A 17,846-nucleotide genomic window follows, 5' to 3' on the forward strand; every position below is an offset into this window, starting at 1 on the left:
TGACCCCGGGGCGGGGGCGCCCTGGCTGCCGGGCTGCGGCAGCGGCGCACTGACCTCAGGGGCGCGCTGACTGGCGGTGCCCTGACCCGGGGGATGCTTTGGGCTGCCGACGGCAGGCAGCTACTGCTGCCAGCAGCTTAGCCCCTCCAGCAGCAGCGGCTGCAACCATTTAAAAATTATGGGGGGGCGCCACTTTTTGGCGCCCTCAAATCTTGGCGCCCTAGGCAACCGCCTAGTTCGCCTAAATGGTTGCACTGGCCCTGGGTATACATAGTGGATATAGTGTTCAGGTTAGGGAGCAGGGTCCTCCCCTATCCCTGACGTCCCCTCAGCTCCTGAGCATGCCTCAGGGCCAAGGGTTTAAACCTTGCAGGACCTGTGGGAAGCCCATGCCAACGGGCGACCCCCACAATGCATGTCTGGGGGAAGAGCACCAAACAGACAGGTGCAAAATCTGCAAGTCTTTCCACCCTCCGATGAAGAAAGCCTCATACTGGTGCACGGGAGCAGAGGCTTCACTGACTGAATGTCCAGGATGCCCTAGCATTCTACATCGAGCACACTAAGCCTTTCATGAAATCAAACCAAGTATTCATGGCAGTAGCAGACCAGATGAAAGGGCTTCTGGTCTCTTCCTAATGCATTTCTTCCTGGATCATGGACTGCATCTGCACACGCTATGAGCTGGCTAAGGTATCAGCCCTGGATATTACAGCACACTCCACAAGGGTGCAAGCCTCATCAGCTGCTTTCCTGGCCCAGATCCCCATTCAAGAGATCTGCAGAGCTGCAACCTGGTCATCAGCGCATGCGTTTACCACTCACTGTGTTGTCACCCAGCATGCCAGAGATGATGCAGCATTTGTCAGAGCGGCGCTCCAATCAGAGATTCCTTACTCTGACCCCACCTCCGGAGGAGAGCTTGGAAGTCATCTGATTGGAATCGACATGAACAAGCACTTAAAGAAAAAAAAGATTACTCACCTTCTCATAACTGTTGTTCTTCAAAATGTGTTGTTTGCGTCCATTCCAATACCCACCCTCCTTCCCCTCTGTCGGAGTAGCTGACAAGAAGGAACTGAAGGCTGGTCGGGTCAGCAGGGTTATATATTGAGCCCCATAAAGGCACCACTCCAGGGGGCTCCACAGCTGACCCAACTGGAGCTGCTAAAGGAAAAACTTTCCAATGACTGTGCATGCAACACACGTGCACCTGATTGGAATGGATGTGAACAATACATCTCAAAGAACAACAGTTACAAAAAGGCATTTCACCACGTCCTGTGCTGCTAGGAACCCAAGAGTGCAAAGCAAGTGAAAATGTTAAACTTCTAAACATATCAGAATCCTACAGCAGAATCAAGTTTGAATTTGGCTATAGAAATAGAAACATGGTTCTGGTTTAGCTCTCAGATAAACATCTGGCCCCGTATAAACACATGTAATAAAATAAGTAGAAATAGAAGTGAAGGAGTATCAGCAGGGAGGTTTACGAACTGTCCATATGAGTTACAGGACAATCACAAGACTGGGGTTTGGAGCAACCCTCCTCTGTTGCAGGTTACAGCACACCGTACAGGATGGGAGGCAGACAGCAGTGATGCACCAGGCCCCAACACAGATGAATAACTTTAGTGTAGGGAGGGGAAGTCCAAAGAACCAACCACAAAATCCTAAAATATAGGCGCTGCTCTGGGACCACTGGCTGAAATGTTAATGTGATCACATACCACTGATATAGATTCTGTATATGAAAAATACGCAGAGCAGCCACAAACGCTGTAATGACCTGGTTGGTACTTCTAGAAGAAAATTTGCTCATGAAGCCTTTTGAACTTAGCCCTAAATTTTAGTGCTATTTAAAATTCTCACTAAAGATGGGTGACAAAATTGCTTATTTCTTTTCTTAAAGGGTCGTGTGCAGATGTGGGTGGACATGTTTCCTAAAGATATGCCTCCGCCAGGACCACCTGTTGATATTTCACCAAGGAAACCCAAAGGGTAATTTAGGGTGCATTTTATTGTGCTGTCAATGTACTGACATCATCCTGCAAATACTGAATCTTTCAAAAGAGCTTGTCTATATGATCCCACAGTGTGGGAAGATCAGGGTGTGAGTTCATCCCCACACTGAAGTGTGCTGTAACTGCTCCATGCACACCCTGCAAGCATGAACTAAAAGGGATATCGTTGGTGTTAACATAGTCTCAATTCAAACAGGACTGCGTTAATGCAAACTAGGTACCTTTCGGTTTGTGCTAGACGAGTCTGTATGCACAACACTTAAGCACATGCTGCAGTTCACACCTCCATAGGTCTGCACTGTGAGGCCATATAAATAAGACCCAATGTCTGGTAAGAAATGTAGTTGCAAAATATTATTTAAACTGAGAAACAATGCCATAGATTCATAGATTTTAAAGCCAGAAAGGACCATTATGATCATCTAGTTTGAGCTCCTTCATAATACATATAACCCACACCTCTTGAGTGTGATGTTTTGTCTGCTCTTGTGGCACCAAGACCACTTAGAGATTAATGAGTCTGCTACAGCCTTAGCTAAGGGCCATGTGGCTTTTAGCTCATGCAGTCGCAGCTCATACACTAAGTTCCCGAGATCCCAGGTTGAATCCCACACACCGATGACTGGGGCCTGTTGTGTTACAACTGGGGGCTTGTCTGGGATTTCAACTGAGAAGTCTTTGAAGCTCAGGATGCACTTCCTCAGCTAGGGAAGTATGTAACTCGCATACCTCCTGGGTGTGGAGTTCTGTCCCTTCTGGTGGCACCAAGACCCACTTAGAGATTAATGAGTCTGCTACAGCCATAGCTAAGGGCTTTTAGCACATACAATAGAGGCTCATAGACTAAGCTCCAGAGGTGCCAGGTTTGATCCCGCACACTGACGACTGGGGTCTGTCGGTGTTACACACAGGACTTAGAACCTTACCGGTAATTTCTGCATCAACCCATAACTTCTGTTTGAGCTATAGCATATTTTTTATAAAAGCATCCAATCTTGATTTAAAGACTTCATGTGATTCATTCAACAGTGGTAAAAAGACCAGAGTGCAAGGGGCAGCTGCAGTGAGTCTTAAAGTTATCTCGCCACTGAACTCTAACTCCAAAGTTATAATTTAGTCTCTATCACTTTAGCTCTCTCACATACATAAAGTACTTGACTGTTGGTCAAGATCTTCCCTCTCATATTATTGTATCTGAGGGATTTTCACTACTTCGGGCAAGAATGAGGTCATGAATCACAAAAGGAGGCTGCTGAGAGAGATTTGTTTGAAATAGTAAGTGTCTCAGTAATTTCAGGCAGATATATATATCCTACTCTGACATTGCACTAAATGAGTCAACCTAGTGGTTAGTGTCTGATAGATAATAAATGACAAATTACTAGGAGAATTCATGGCTCATCCCAAATGTTAATAAAGGCTTTGTCAGGTAATCTTCATGTCTGTAACCCAGACGCAGTGTGTGCATTATTTATGTTCAAAAAAGGACGATGCTATAAAAAATAACACTTTGCTTCTGTCTGTGCCGAATTAAGGAAAGTCCATAATTTGACCAGAAAGGAGACTGTCTAACAAGTGATTTCTTTATACAAGGATTTTCTGTGAGGCTATTTATCAGCTGTGAATTTTTCAAACCAGAAAGATTTGCACCTAATAATATTTGCAAGAACAAAATGTTGCTGCCATGCAGCACTCTAGAGAAACAGACAAACGTTGTTGAAATGTTAATCATCAGAGGGTTTAGATTTCTGCAAGAGACCTTGGCTTTGGAAGATGCTGTTCGCCAATTTGCCTGAAGAAAGGTACACAAAAATGATGCAAGACAAGCAGGTAGATATGCATGTTGCTAAGGCTTCCAACACCTACAAGCATACATGTGCATTCAAAGTGAAAAGAGCACAGTGGAGTCCATTCCCATTCCTGGATGCTGCTATAAAATGTCTCTCCTGGAGGTTACCTTTATCCATGCTCCCTAAAGGTGTTTTGGAACAGCATTTTTCCTCCTTTTTCATGTACTAGATTACACTCAATATCATGTATTGTCAACAACAAAATTTCTGAAAAGGAGCCCCCCCCTCCCCCGTCTGCCTAAATGGGTTTTGCCCTCATTGGCAAGTTACTCAGTATTTTATGGATGCTCACATGATGTTGCTCAGTCCAGTCTAGGCCTGTTTCATTGCAGTATTTTTGTGATCAGAATTAAAAAATAACATAGGCAAACAACCGGCGAGGAATTTTCCCCTGTTCTGAGGCTGCTGGCAACACCTACTGTCACTTTGCATTCCCATGAGCTAAGAGAACAGCCCCTAATTCTATTATATCACAAGAGACTCCAATAGACACAAGGAGTCTGATTCTGATCCCATTCTTCAAACCAGTTTTACATCAACATAACACACTTTATGTATGGAAATTGCTACTGATTCAGACCAATGTCTGATTAGACTCAGACCCTATGTGTATTCAGAAAGGATGAAGACAAATTAACTGGAAGGCCTTTTGCTACCGTGAATTGAAATATACAAAATGCTGGTTTCTTTCTTTTTCAGTTATGAATTGAGAGTAATCATCTGGAATACAGAAGATGTAATTTTAGAGGATGAGAATATCTTCACAGGACAAAAATCAAGTGACATCTATGTAAAAGGGTGCGTTCATCTGGATATCACTTTTTGCGTCTCTTCATTTATTCCTTGAGAGGACAATTAATATCTGATTCAAGCTATCCATCAAAGACCAAGTCACAAATCATATGGGGTTATATTAACAAGGCTGTTATCCTTGTGAGACATTTCTGGGATCTTGATAATTTGCTGTGACTGTGTGCCAAAAATAGCCAGCCATTCTGGAAACTAGTTAGTCCTCTTTCACCTTTAAATATAGACTCATTAAGCTTAATTCACTGCTCACACAGAGTAAAATCAGGAGTAGCACCATTCACTTGGTGTAGTAGAGAATAAAGTCCAAAACTTTATGGGTTAAATGCAAATGCCTACAGCATTTTAAACCTGAAGGGCTTATAGCATAGTTGCTGGAACTAGGGAGTGCTGGGGGTGCTGCCGCACCCCGGGGCTTTAAGTGGTTTCCATCATATACAGGGTTTACACTTTGCTTCAGTGGCTTTCAGAACCCCCACTATAAAAATTGTTCCGGCACCCCTAGCTTTTAGGGATACAGAGTAGTGTTACATAATGAGTTAAGAGAAATTATAACCAGTTTAGTGAAGTTAGTAATAAAAAAATTTAGAAATATCATAGGAGATTCCTGTGGGAAATCCATTCTAACCAGATATTTGTTGACTGGAGTATGTGTGTGAGTGAATTGCAGGGAAGAGTGTGTGTGAAGAATTTTTCATTAGCATTTTATAGCTTATCTTTCCTGTTGCTGTTACACTGCTGCAAAATTACAAAATTACTCAGGATAGTTAAGTCCAAAGCAGACTGTGAGGAGTTACAAAGGGACTCACAAAACTGAGTGACCGGGCAACAAAATGGCAGATGAAATTCAGTATTGATAATGCAAAGTAATGCACATTGGAAAACATAATTTCAATTGTACAGACAAAATGGTGGGGTCTAAATTAGCTGTTCCACTCAAGAAAGAGATCTTGAAGTCATTGTAGATAGTTCTCAGAAAACATCCACTCAGTGTGCAGCGGCTAACAGAATGTTAGGAACCATTAGTAAAGGGATAGATAATAAGACAATATATAATAATGCCACTATATAAACCTGTGGTACGCCCACACCTTGAATACTGCATGCAATTCTAGTTGTTCCATCTCAAAAAAGATGCATTAGATTTGGAAAAGGGACAGAGAAAGGCAACAGAAATGATTAGGGGTATGGAACAGCTTCCGTATGAGGAGAGATTAAAAAGACTGGGACTTTTCAACTTAGAAAAGAGATGACAAGGGGGGATGTGATAGAGGTTTATAAAATCATGAATGGTGTGGAGAAAGTGAATAGGGAAGTGTTATTTACTCCTTTACATAACATGAGAACCAGGGATCACCCAATGAAATTAATAGGCAGCAGATTTAAAACAAACAAAAGGAAGTACTTCTTTACACAACAGTCAACCTGTAGAACTCATTGCCAAGAGATATTGTGAATGCCAAAGCTATAACTTGGTTCAAAAATAACTTGATAAGATCATGGAGGATAGGTCTATCAATGGCTATTAGTCAAGATGGTCAGGGATGCAACCCCATGCTCTGGGTGTTCCTAGCCTCTACTGCCAGAAGCGGGGCTGGAGGGGGCATGGATCACTCAAACATTGCCTTGTTCTGTTCATTCCCTCTGAAGCAGCTGGCATTGCTACTGTTGGAAGACAGGATACCAGGCTAGAGGGACCATTGGTCTGACCCAGTATGACCATTCTTATGTCCTTAATGCCATCTTTGAGACTGTCCATATTTTTGAATCACCTTTTTATAATATTGTCACTCATGAGTACTGGTTAACTTTTTTGGATGTGGTGCAAATTTTTAACTATTGATTAGAAATTATAGCCAATCATCTGCAGAACTAAAAACTACATAGAAACATTCATAAATGAATGGGTACCTCCAAAATATATGTATTTTTAGAGAAACACAATATGGATTTTTTGTAATATTCCTTTGCACATGATACATTGTTTATGATATGTCAAAAAAAACAGAACAAACCAGAAACAAATTTGGTGAAACGAGTCAGCGAGGCTTACACCTGACATCCTTCACTCTAGAGCACTTGCAGATACAAATAATTTTGGTTCTAACATCAAGTACCTAAATCAGCATCTGAGACTGTCAGGAAATCTACCAGCTAAGGCACAAAATCTACTCATATACCTTTTATCTTGGGGATTGATAATGAAAACACTCATGTTAGTTTGCCTGCCCATAAAAATATTTTTAATGATTTGCGAGTGGTGAATGAGGAATTAGAATTGTGCAAGTCTCTCCGAAATAGAACTCACATTATCCCTCTAAACTTCTGATAGTGATTTTCAGTCACTGGAAGCCCGAGCCACATTTGACTGGTGCTTTAAATATTAGCCACCACCTCAGCCTTCCAGTTGCTCTGCTAACATTGATTATGAAAGACAGGACTGATAACTAAAAATTATTGTAATTGAATTTGAATACCCACAATACAGCTTTCCTATTAACCTTACTGTATTCACCTGTGTGCATGCTATAGATGGTTAAAGGGACTGGAAGATGACAAACAGGAGACAGATGTGCATTACAACTCCTTGACTGGAGAAGGGAACTTCAACTGGCGCTTTGTGTTTCCATTCCACTACCTCCCAGCTGAGAAACAAATGGTGGTCAGTAAGAAAGAAAGCATATTTTCCTTGGAAAAGACAGAACGCAAAATGCCAGCAGTGCTAGTACTCCAGGTTTGGGACTTCGAAAGACTTTCTTCTGATGATTTCTTGGGTAAGCAAACAGTGAAGCCAACTGAACTTCAGCTAAAATCTTCATAGACCTTTATTTTGTAAAAAAGTGTTGAAGGAGGTATCTAAGGAACAATTATCAGTTGCCTTCCATGAATCCACGTAACGGCTAGAATGCCTAACATATATATGGTTTTGGCTACACAAATGGATGGGTCTGAGTGGCATATTTTTGGAGGCCGATTAAAAGTTGTCTCGCTCAGCCCCCATGTTTAAATGATGGTCACATTTTTCTATAATGTCAGGCATTACTTAATATGTACCAAAGTCTATAACTAGTCCATGAAAAGTGTATATTTAGGCCAATCAGTATCTCCCTGACAATGCAGGATTTTAATCTTATTTGCCAGGAGTATGTTCTCGAGTACTTTGTACAGTTGAGAATAAAATTGCTCTGGTGGCTGAGTTTCCACTACACCAATTCAAAGATTATTCCAAACTAACACAGGTGGCTGTTAGGAAATATTCCCTGATATTCATCCCAAAGTAGCTTTTACTCCAGTTCATTCCATTACTCCTAAAACCACCCAAAACAATTCCTCTCTATGCTTCAAATATTGTATTCCTCTCTCCTTTTCCCTATAAATATCATTTAGACAAATATACTTTTTCTCCTTCCTCTGTCTTACTTATCTATATATCTCTGTCTCATCTACATATTTATATTGCTCTAGTTACTGTGGTAGGCAGCCATCTAATACAGGAGCTTCAAACTTTTGCATGGTGTCAGTATAGTGCCAATCTATTAAAAAAGGGAATAAGGACAGCCCGGGAAATTACAGGCCAGGCAGCTTAACTTCAGTACCTGGAAAAATAATGGAGCAAATAACTAAGCAATTAATTTGCAAACACCTAGATGATAATAAGGTGATAAGTAACAGTCAAAATGGATTTGTCAATAGCAAATAATGCCAAACCAACCTAATAGTTTTCTTTGACAGGGTAACAAGCTTTGTGAATAGGGGGAAGCAGTAAATGTGGTATATCTTGACTTTAGTAAGGCTTTTGATACTGTCTGGCATGACCTTCTCATAAACAAACTAGGGAAATATAGCGAAGATAAAGCTCTTATAAGGTGGGTGCACAACTGGTTGAAAACTGTTCCCAGGGAGTAGTTATCAGTGGTTCACAAGCAAGCTGGAAGGACATAATGAATGGGGTCCCGCAGGGATCAGGTCTGGGTCGAGTTCTGTTCAATATCATCACTAGTGTTTTAGATAATGGCATGTAAAGTACACTTATAAAGTTTGTGGATGATTCCAAGCTGGGATGGGTTGCAAGTGCTTTGGAGGATAGGATTAAAATTCAAAATGATCTGGACAAACTGGAGAAATGGTCTGGAGTAAATAGGATGAAATTCAATACGGACAAATGCAAAGTAGTTCATTCAGGAAGCAACAATAAATCACACACCCATAAAATGGGAAATGACTGCCTAGGAAAGAATATTGCCAAAAGGGATCTTGTGGACAAGCTAAATATAAGTCAATAGTGTAACACTGTTGCAAAAAAAAACCTGAATATCATTCAGGGTTGTATTAGCAGGAGCGTTGTAAGCAAGACATGAGAAATCATTCTTCATTCTACTCTGCACTGATAAGGTCTCAGCTGGAGTATTGTGTTCAGTTCTGGATGCCATATTTCAAGAAAGATGCGGACAAATATGAGAAAGTCCAGAGGAGAGCAACAAAAATGATTAAGGTCTAGAAAATATGACCTATGAGGGAAGATTGAAAAAATTGTATTTATTTAGTCTGGGGAAGAGAAGACTGAGGGAGGCTATGATAACAGTTTTGAAGTACATAAAACACCTGTCAGGGATGGTCTAGATAATACTTAGTCCTACCATGAATGCAGGGGAATGGACTAGATGACCTCTCAAGGTCCCCTACTGCCTTACAATTCTATGATTCTGTGAAAAGACTGTTACAAGGAGGAGGGTGAAAATTGCAGTAAGGGAGGTTTAGGCTGAACTTTAGGAAAACCTTCCTATCTGTCAGGGTGAAAACACTGGAAAAATTGCCTAAGGAGATTGTGAAATCTCCATCTTTGGAGGTTTTAAAGAAGAGGTTAGACAAACACCTTTCAGGAATGGTCTCGTTATTACATAGTCCTGCCTTGACTACAGGGAACTGAACTACATGACCTGTTGAGGTCCCTACACTTCCATGATTCTGTGGTTCTGCTCCTGCCTCAGGAGATTAGGTTGTAGATTCACGGGGTTTTGGTTTGGTGGATGTGTGAGAGAGAAATGGTGCTTATGAAGGGCTAGTGCCAGCTGGTCTGTGTTGCACTGTGTTCTAAAGGTAGCAAGGCATTCTTCTTGTATTATTGCTCTTTTTTTGGTGTGTGTCTAAAATGTGGTACCTCAGATAAATAAAGACCTGAGGTGAAATCCTAGCCCCATTGAAATCCATCACAAAACTCTCATTCACTTCACTAGGGATAGGATTTTACCTCCTGCCATGAAGAGCTTTCAATTTAAATGTGACATGATACACATGAAAGGGACTGAATAGGGGGAGGGATAGCTCAGTGGTTTGAGCATTGGCCTGCTAAACCCAGGGTTGTGAGTTCAATCCTTGAGGGGGCCAGCTGGGGATTGGTCCTGCTTTGAGCAGGGCGTTGGACTAGATGATCTCCTGAGGTCCCTTCCAACCCTAATAATCTATGATTCTATGAAAAAAAGGAGGGATGGAGAAAGTAAAGGGTGTTTTGGAAGCTTTCTAGCTCCATGAGTCAATGGGAAGTGGATCATCCCCATCAGTCCTGCATCCAGCTGGGAAGTGGGAGGACCATGCACATTTAGTCCTTTTAATCTGCCCTTGTAAATTATTTTCTTCACTCCCTTAACCATTTTTATTTCTCTTCTATGAATTCCTTTTGATGTGTCAACATCTTTCTGGTATTGAGATGCCCTGAACCGCATGAGTATATTGCACACCATCTGCATTAGACTGCTTGGCTTTCCATCTCAATCCTATGCACTAGGACACCTTTCTCTAGCCATGGTGGCCACAGTTTTCAGAAACCTGATTTCAGGTGCCTCCTTTTCTGAATGTCCAACTTGTGACACGAAAAGAAGCCTAATTTTCAGAACGTGCTGAGACCCTTACTTCACAGAATCAGGGCCTTTTAAAGTGTCTCAAGTCAGGCGCCCAAAAAACTGATGCACCCCAGATGACTAATCGCTTTTGAAAATCTTGACCAGTCTTGCTGGATCCTGACAGGGTGTTGTTATCCTTCTCTCTCTGGGAACTCCCTTAGAAACTCACATTTGCTGTCTTCCTGTTCACTGCTCCATTTTATAACATACACAGATAGAAACAAAAATAAAATCTAGACAAATCAATAACAAATGTTCTACATCACCTTTCCTTGCCTGTCTTCATAAGGGAGTTAAAAATCCTCATTTATTATGGCAGATTGATCTGTCCAATTTCTGATGATGTTTTTCAAAAGCCTTGGTGGATCCTTCAGAGTTCACACTGTTGCTTTGCCAGTATCTTTGAGAACTACTGCTCAGATCCTTGGAAGAGGTATTGGGGTATTTGCTGAGTAACAGTTTGGATAGCAACTCAATAGATGTATTTAAATAAGAGTCATGTGTTTAGTAGCAAAGCAAACCATTAGGCACTCAGATACTACAGACATGGGGGCCATAAATGCAGATGATATTTAGCTACAAATATGATTTCAGAGTAGTTTACTGTTGTGTCCAAGCTGGGCTATGCATGAATTAATTGGTTGTTCTTTGATTGTGTTTACATCTGAAATGTCTAAATAAGAGATGGTATATTTTTCTCCAGGCTCCCTTGAAATGAAACTGAATGAATTTCCTCGAGCAGCCAAGTCTGCCAAGAGTTGTGACATAGGCATGGTAAAAGAAACAAGTAAAGAAAACAAGATATCCATATTTCAGCAAAAGCGTGTCAGAGGATGGTGGCCTTTCATCAAAGCTGGGGAGCTCACTGTAAGCAGATCACTAATGACTAAGATGAGCAATCTAAGATTACTAGAAGTACCTCTCTCATGTACAGATACTCTGATGATAGGCACCTTACAAAGAGACAGAAAAATACTAATCTCACAGAGCTCAGATGAGCAGTAATATTATATATTGTAACTTCCATGTAGGACAACCTAACTTTACATGACTGAAGCTGTGGCTGTTATTAAAAAGAACATTAATAATTCAAGTAACATAACTTCATGAGAACAGGGCTGCCCAGAGGGCAGGGGCAAGTGGGGCAATTTGCCCCAGGCCCCGGACCCCACAGGGGCCCTGTGAGCCCTGGCTGAGAATCCCTTCCCTGGCTACTCACCCGGCAGCGGTCTGGGTCTTCGGCAGGGGCCCTTCACTCGCTCTGGGTCTTCAGTGGCACTTTGGTGGCGGGTCCTTCAGTGCTGCCGAAGACACTGAGCGAGTTAAGGACCAGCTGCCGCTGCAGACTCAGAGCGCTGCCCGGTGAGTACAAGCGCCGCAGTGGGTGGCGCCTTTTTTTATGTCCTGCTTTGCCCCAGGCCCCCTGAAACCTCTGGGCAGCCCTGCATGAGAAGGTTCAGTAGACATGATTTTTATCAGTATTAACATTTGGGTGGGGGAGTGACCCTTATCAAATTACATTGTTATAGGCTCTTTGTAATAACGAAGGAAGGTAAATTAAGAATTGCTTCTCAGGGTTTGTGGCTGTCAATTCTTGAATGTAACTAGCACAATATTAATGAATATAGTTATTTATTATTCAGTCAACTAATCTAAAACTAGGCATATCTATTTTTGTGAATGTCTCCTGGGTGCTAACTGGTTAATGGATGGTTATTGTTTAATAACTCTGGATTAAATATTTGAACAGACATTAATCAAAAGTTTCTCTCTGATGTAGGGCAAAGTGGAAGCTGAATTCCATTTAGTCACTGCAGAGGAAGCTGAGAAGAGTCCGGTAGGGAAAGCTCGGAAGGAACCTGAGCCTTTGGAGAAACCCAAGTGAGTAGGAGCATATTCACTAAGTAGGATAAGAAAGCTGCTATAGTGATTAGAGCAAGGACTTTAGCAGGAGTGCTCCTTGTGTCTGTTTCTGTCTCTGGTACTGTCTTTTTATGTAACTCCAGCAGAATCTCAGATATAAAATCCCAGATATAAAAATGTGGAGTAATGATATTTACCTAGAGTATGTGAGAGGAATATTGTTAGGCTTAAATAATTAATATTTGCCAGTGCTTCCCAATTGTTATGTTAATCGATGCCTGTCATTGATAACCTACACATCTAGGGGGTTGCTTCTCAATATTACATTCTTTGTCCACACATGAAGGAATCCACAAATCTGATTTGTGTGTGTCTGTCTGGTATTTGTATGCATAAATTAGACACATGCAAATGACTGTGAGCAGTTGACTTTGGAAATCTGGCCATATGAGAATGATGCAATTTTATCACATCTATATACACTTATTGAATTTCACAGCCAAAGAATGAGGCTACCTATTTTTCAACATAAGACGGTGAAAGGTTTTTCTAAAGTCCTTTCACAAAGCAAAAGGTCCAGAATGAACATTTTATCTAACCAAATTCCACCACACTCAAAAAATGTCCAATTGAGGTTTTTATATCAGAAAACATTCATGTAATCAGTTTAGGTTTATGCAGTTAATTCTGTTACAGCGATGAGCTGTGGAAAGACAAGGAATGTGAAATGAGATTCCCTACTACAAAAGATTTTTAAAATCTTATTCCAAGTGGTAATTTTAACCAGCGCAGAATTTCACTCTCCCTCAAAAAGATGTTCAACTGAGCTTCCAGATTTTCTGATCTTCTAGCAGGATGGCATTTGTGGGTGACCATGAGATTATTTACAAGACTTCAACAGCTTTATGAAAAAATATGTAGACAACACTCATTACAATATAGCATTTTAATTGTATTTCCCCTATTGTAATGTCTCCACAACCTTGGGGTATACTTGGTATAGAATCAATAAGCAATATCTCAAAAGAACATATTCTGTTACCTCGAATTATGCCAAATAATATTTTGCTCTCTGAATAGTCCCATTATACACAACTGACAGACACTGGCACAGTTCATTCCTGAGGTAAGGCCTTTAAAATCAGAGAAGCACAATGTCTTTCACAGCTCCCCAGCATGCAGTGGGGAGATGGCTCCTACACTGTCTCTTGGTTGCGTGTGACTTGCATTTTTCTCTGCAGTCAGTCAGCTTTGCTGGCCAGCATGAAGAGGATCAGGGACATGGTCCTTCCTCTTTTGATAAGTGTGCTCTAGTGGCAGGGCCAGCGCTTTCATTTAGGCAACTTAGGCGGTCGCCTAGGGCGCCAGCATTATGCGGGGGGCGGTATTTTGCCGGGGGGTGCAGTAGGCGGCTCCGGTGGAGCTGCCGCAGTCATGCCTATGGAGGGTCTGCTGGTCTCGCGGCTCCGGTGGACCTGCCGCAGGCATGCCTGCGGCAGCTCCACCAGAACCGCAGACCAGTGGACCCTTCATGGGAATGCCTGCAGCAGGTCCACCGGAGCCGCGAGACCCGTGCATGGGGCGGCGAAATGGCCCGGCGCCTAGGGCGCCAGAAACCCTGGTGCTAGTCCTGTCTAGTGGTGGGCCAGGAAGAAGCATCCCTGCACTCAGAAGAATTTTGGATTGCAGCTCTGGTTGCCCCCTCCATAGTGAAAAGGTTCCTTGTACCTTTCCCACCTCTGTCCACCTTGGCAAAAATCAACCACAATCTGGCCTTTGGGGTTTGATGGCCAGAGATTCCCAAATAATGTTTGGTCCAGATCCAGATTTTAAAACTGCATGTGAGTGGATTCCATTCTGCGGCTCCCCAGCACTCTGCCAGGACTGACCCATATGTGCCATACATGTTTGAAAAGTTTAGTAATGTGACTATAACCAGGAAAGCAGATTATTTGTAGTGGCTGCTCACTAGGATTCTCATCCTAAAGCAACTGATGTCAATGGGAGTCTTTCCACTGGGCTTTGGGCCAGGCCCAACAAGCACAGGACCTCTAAACTTCACATTTAAAGCTTGTTGTAGGTTAATATGTAAATTAGGACCCCCCAAGATTTGTCTTAATTTGCATAGCTATGAAATGCAAAATATACAGTTCATTCTTCACAGTGGCACGTGGGGTGTGTGTTATGAGATGTGGAGGTTAAAAACAGAAGAATGGACATAGTGGGTCAGACCAATGATCCATCAACCCCAGTATTCTGTCTTCCCACAGAGACCAGTGCCAGATGCTTTAGAGGGAATAAACAGAACAGGGCAATCATTGAGTGATCCATTCCCTGTTGTCCATCCCAACTTCTGGCAGTCAGAGGTCTAAGGACACCCAGAGCATGGGCTTGCGTCCCTGACCATTTTGGCTAATAGCCATTGACAGACCTATCCTCCATGAACTTATCTAATTCCTTTATAAACCCTGTTATACTTTTGGCCTTTACACCATCCCTTGGCAACAAGTTCCACAGGTTATCTGTGTGTTATGTGAAGAAAAACCTTCTGCCTGTTAATTTCATTGGGTGACTCCTGGTTCTTGTGTTATGTCAAGAGGTAAATAATGCATCCTTCTATTCACTTTCTCTGCACCATTCATGATGGATGTTGAGTGATCCAAAGGTGCTTAGCACTTTCAGAAGTGCTCTGAGTATTAAGAAATTTTAGTGGATTCCAAAGTGTTAAAAGGTCCTTTTGTAAGTGATGTTTTTTACATGGCATGAGTTTTGTAATGTAATATCTTTTGGAAATGTCTAGATCTTGCCTTACTAATCTTTTTTCTCTTTTCTTCCCTTTAGCCGCCCAGACACTTCCTTCTCCTGGTTTGTAAATCCTTTCAAGTGTTTGTATCACCTCATCTGGAGAAATTACAAGAAGTACATCATCATTGCGCTGATTCTGATTATTCTGATCATCTTCTTGGTTCTTTTCATTTACACTTTGCCTGGTGCAATCAGTCGTAAGATTGTTGTAGGATCTTAGACAATTACATCTCTCCTTGTAACTAATCATACACAAGTACTGCAGTTAAAAATAAAAACTTGACTTCACAATTAGTGAACCTGAAACACATTCTGCCAATTATAAAGATAGACATAACCATTCATTTCAGGAAAATGAAACTGACTCAAAATATTTTAACACTCTATTCCTTTGGCTGCTTATTCAGAAGCAACCATGATGTGCATTATCATTAAGGAACTGACAGAACTTTATTAACTATTTTAAAGTTTGATTCTGTGTCCGTTATTAAATGTGAAAATACATTCTTTGATATTGCACAAAAACTGTGTTATAAATAGTAAATATTAATTAATATTATATCTAAATGACCAAATATTGAGAGAGAAATGTTATGCATAAACATGAGAACTAGGAATTATGCCCTGTGTGTTCTTTGCATAATGTTGTAACTGATGATTTTAATGTTTTTTCATGATTTTATATTGATGTACATGATTTTTAAAGATAGTTTGTTCATGCAGATCAAAGGTGAAATTCTCTCCTTTGTTGTCATATACACATTTTTAAATATCTAAAATAATTGTATTATGCTCCAAAAGCTCAAGATATTGTCCTCATGTAAATAACCAAAGAGAGACAGAGGAATGAGGAGATATAGGAAAAGGAGAAAAAAATCTATTTTCAGATGTGGTTTGAAAACTGATGGAGAGTTAATGACGGAGAGAGAGGCAGGAAAAAGTGTCCACTAGAGAGAAAGGGCTCTTGCATAAGTAGTGGGAACATTGTATTGAGAAGAGGATTTGCTCTATCTGCCAGATGAACAGAGAGAATGAGAAAAGAAACAAAGAGAAGATGCAGGCTGGAACAAATCGTGGGGGCTTTAAAAAACAAGAGGTAAAATCCTGGCCCCGCTGAAGTCCCAGTCCAAAACACAGAACGTTTTATAGTTTCATACAGGAGGTCAGACTAGAATGGTCTAATGTTCCCTTCTTGCCTTTAATCCATGAATATAAATAATTAACAACCATAAAAATCCCCATGGGCTGATAGTTAGTTAGACAGACATGTAGTAGATCTGACCTTGCAGATAATTCATTCCACCATTCTAAAGCTGTAGGAGTAAGAATTAGAATGTAAACTCTCTGGTTACGGGACTAGCTATTCTTGTGTTTCAGGAAAGCACCTAGCATGTTTTTGGATGCTTTAACATAGTAATACAAATGAATCCTCTGGATGCAGTGTTGCCACACAGTTGAGATTGAATGGGCAAAGAGCCTGAAATGTGCTCTCCTCTCGTCAGGTTAAGTTGATCCTTCTATGTGAGGATATGAAGCACCTTAACAAGACAGTGTGAGGAAAGCTTGCATTGTCACTGCTGGTGCTTGGCCTGTTCTGTGGCTCTGCAGAGGACATTCGTTCTCCGGGGCTGTCCCTCTGGCAAGCACTGAAGTCATTTTAAAAAATGAAAATAAATCAAACTGCCAAATAGCAAACGTTTTGTGTTTAAAAGGGATTAAACTCCATGAACATGATGACGACAAGACTTAGTGTTTCTTGTGGCTTTCAGATTCTAAGTATGTTGTAAACATTAACAAGCTAACTTTAAGTGTGTGAGCAGGCCTGTTAAAATTAAATGTGTGCTTAGGTGCTCTGCTGGACTGGGGCCTTCACGTGGTGTATTTTACCTTTGTGATTTTAATATGACAAAGAAATAGATGGAGTTTGCGCTAGTTAGTCATTAACAGGATAAGGAAGTGATGCTGCCAGGTGCTGCACACGCTCAGTATCCACTGACCACAATGGGAGCTGAGGACATTCTGCATCGTCTTTAAAAGGCCCTAACCCAGTATGGTGTGTGCTTGCCTGGCATTTTTAATGTCATCCTCTGATGCTGCTAGTTTTTATTTTACTGTGTACTTAACTCTGTATTATACTGATGGGCAAATCCTGTTTCTCCTAATAAGCCTTGCTGTGTCGATGAACCTTTGAATTATGCTGATTTAACTGAGCTAATTTTGTTATGCTTAAATAAAATTATTTTAATAAAAAGCTCAGATGAACAGTTTCTACTGTCTTATAATAGTTTGGAAGGCAACATGCTGATTCTTTAAGCAGAACCTTCTGTTTAAGTATCGGACAATAGGTCTGATCCTTCAAGGTGCTAAGTGCCCACCTCCCTTGATTTTAAGACTAGAGTATGATTTTGATTATGTGCCGACATGGGGGAGTAAGAATTCTTCTGGCACGCATGTACTGGCTATCAGGTCCTGGGTCTAGGTATATGGCAACGAGCAGGTGCTATGTATATGCTTTTTAGGGTGACCAGATGTCCTGATTTTATAGGGACAGTCCCGATACTTGGGGCTTTTTCTTTTATAGGTCCCTATTATCCCTCCAC

The 17,846-nt window shown here is 41.3% G+C and overlaps 1 protein-coding gene across 2 annotated transcripts in view; it reads left to right on the top strand.

The window, feature by feature from the left end:
* Positions 1 to 17,463, top strand: part of FER1L6 (fer-1 like family member 6) — a 156,372-nt gene extending 138,909 nt beyond the window's left edge. For both annotated transcript variants that reach the window (XM_032803511.1, XM_032803510.1), the window contains exons 36-41: positions 1,913 to 2,001; positions 4,574 to 4,672; positions 7,214 to 7,455; positions 11,282 to 11,445; positions 12,359 to 12,459; positions 15,283 to 17,463. In XM_032803511.1, the coding sequence (XP_032659402.1) occupies positions 1,913 to 2,001; positions 4,574 to 4,672; positions 7,214 to 7,455; positions 11,282 to 11,445; positions 12,359 to 12,459; positions 15,283 to 15,466 (879 nt within the window). In that variant the 3' untranslated portion in view covers positions 15,467 to 17,463. The remainder of the gene's footprint in view (positions 1 to 1,912; positions 2,002 to 4,573; positions 4,673 to 7,213; positions 7,456 to 11,281; positions 11,446 to 12,358; positions 12,460 to 15,282) is intronic.
* The last annotated feature ends 383 nt before the right edge of the window (positions 17,464 to 17,846 follow it).

Source organism: Chelonoidis abingdonii, chromosome 2 (assembly GCF_003597395.2).
Source record: "Chelonoidis abingdonii isolate Lonesome George chromosome 2, CheloAbing_2.0, whole genome shotgun sequence".
NCBI lineage: Eukaryota > Metazoa > Chordata > Testudines > Testudinidae > Chelonoidis > Chelonoidis abingdonii.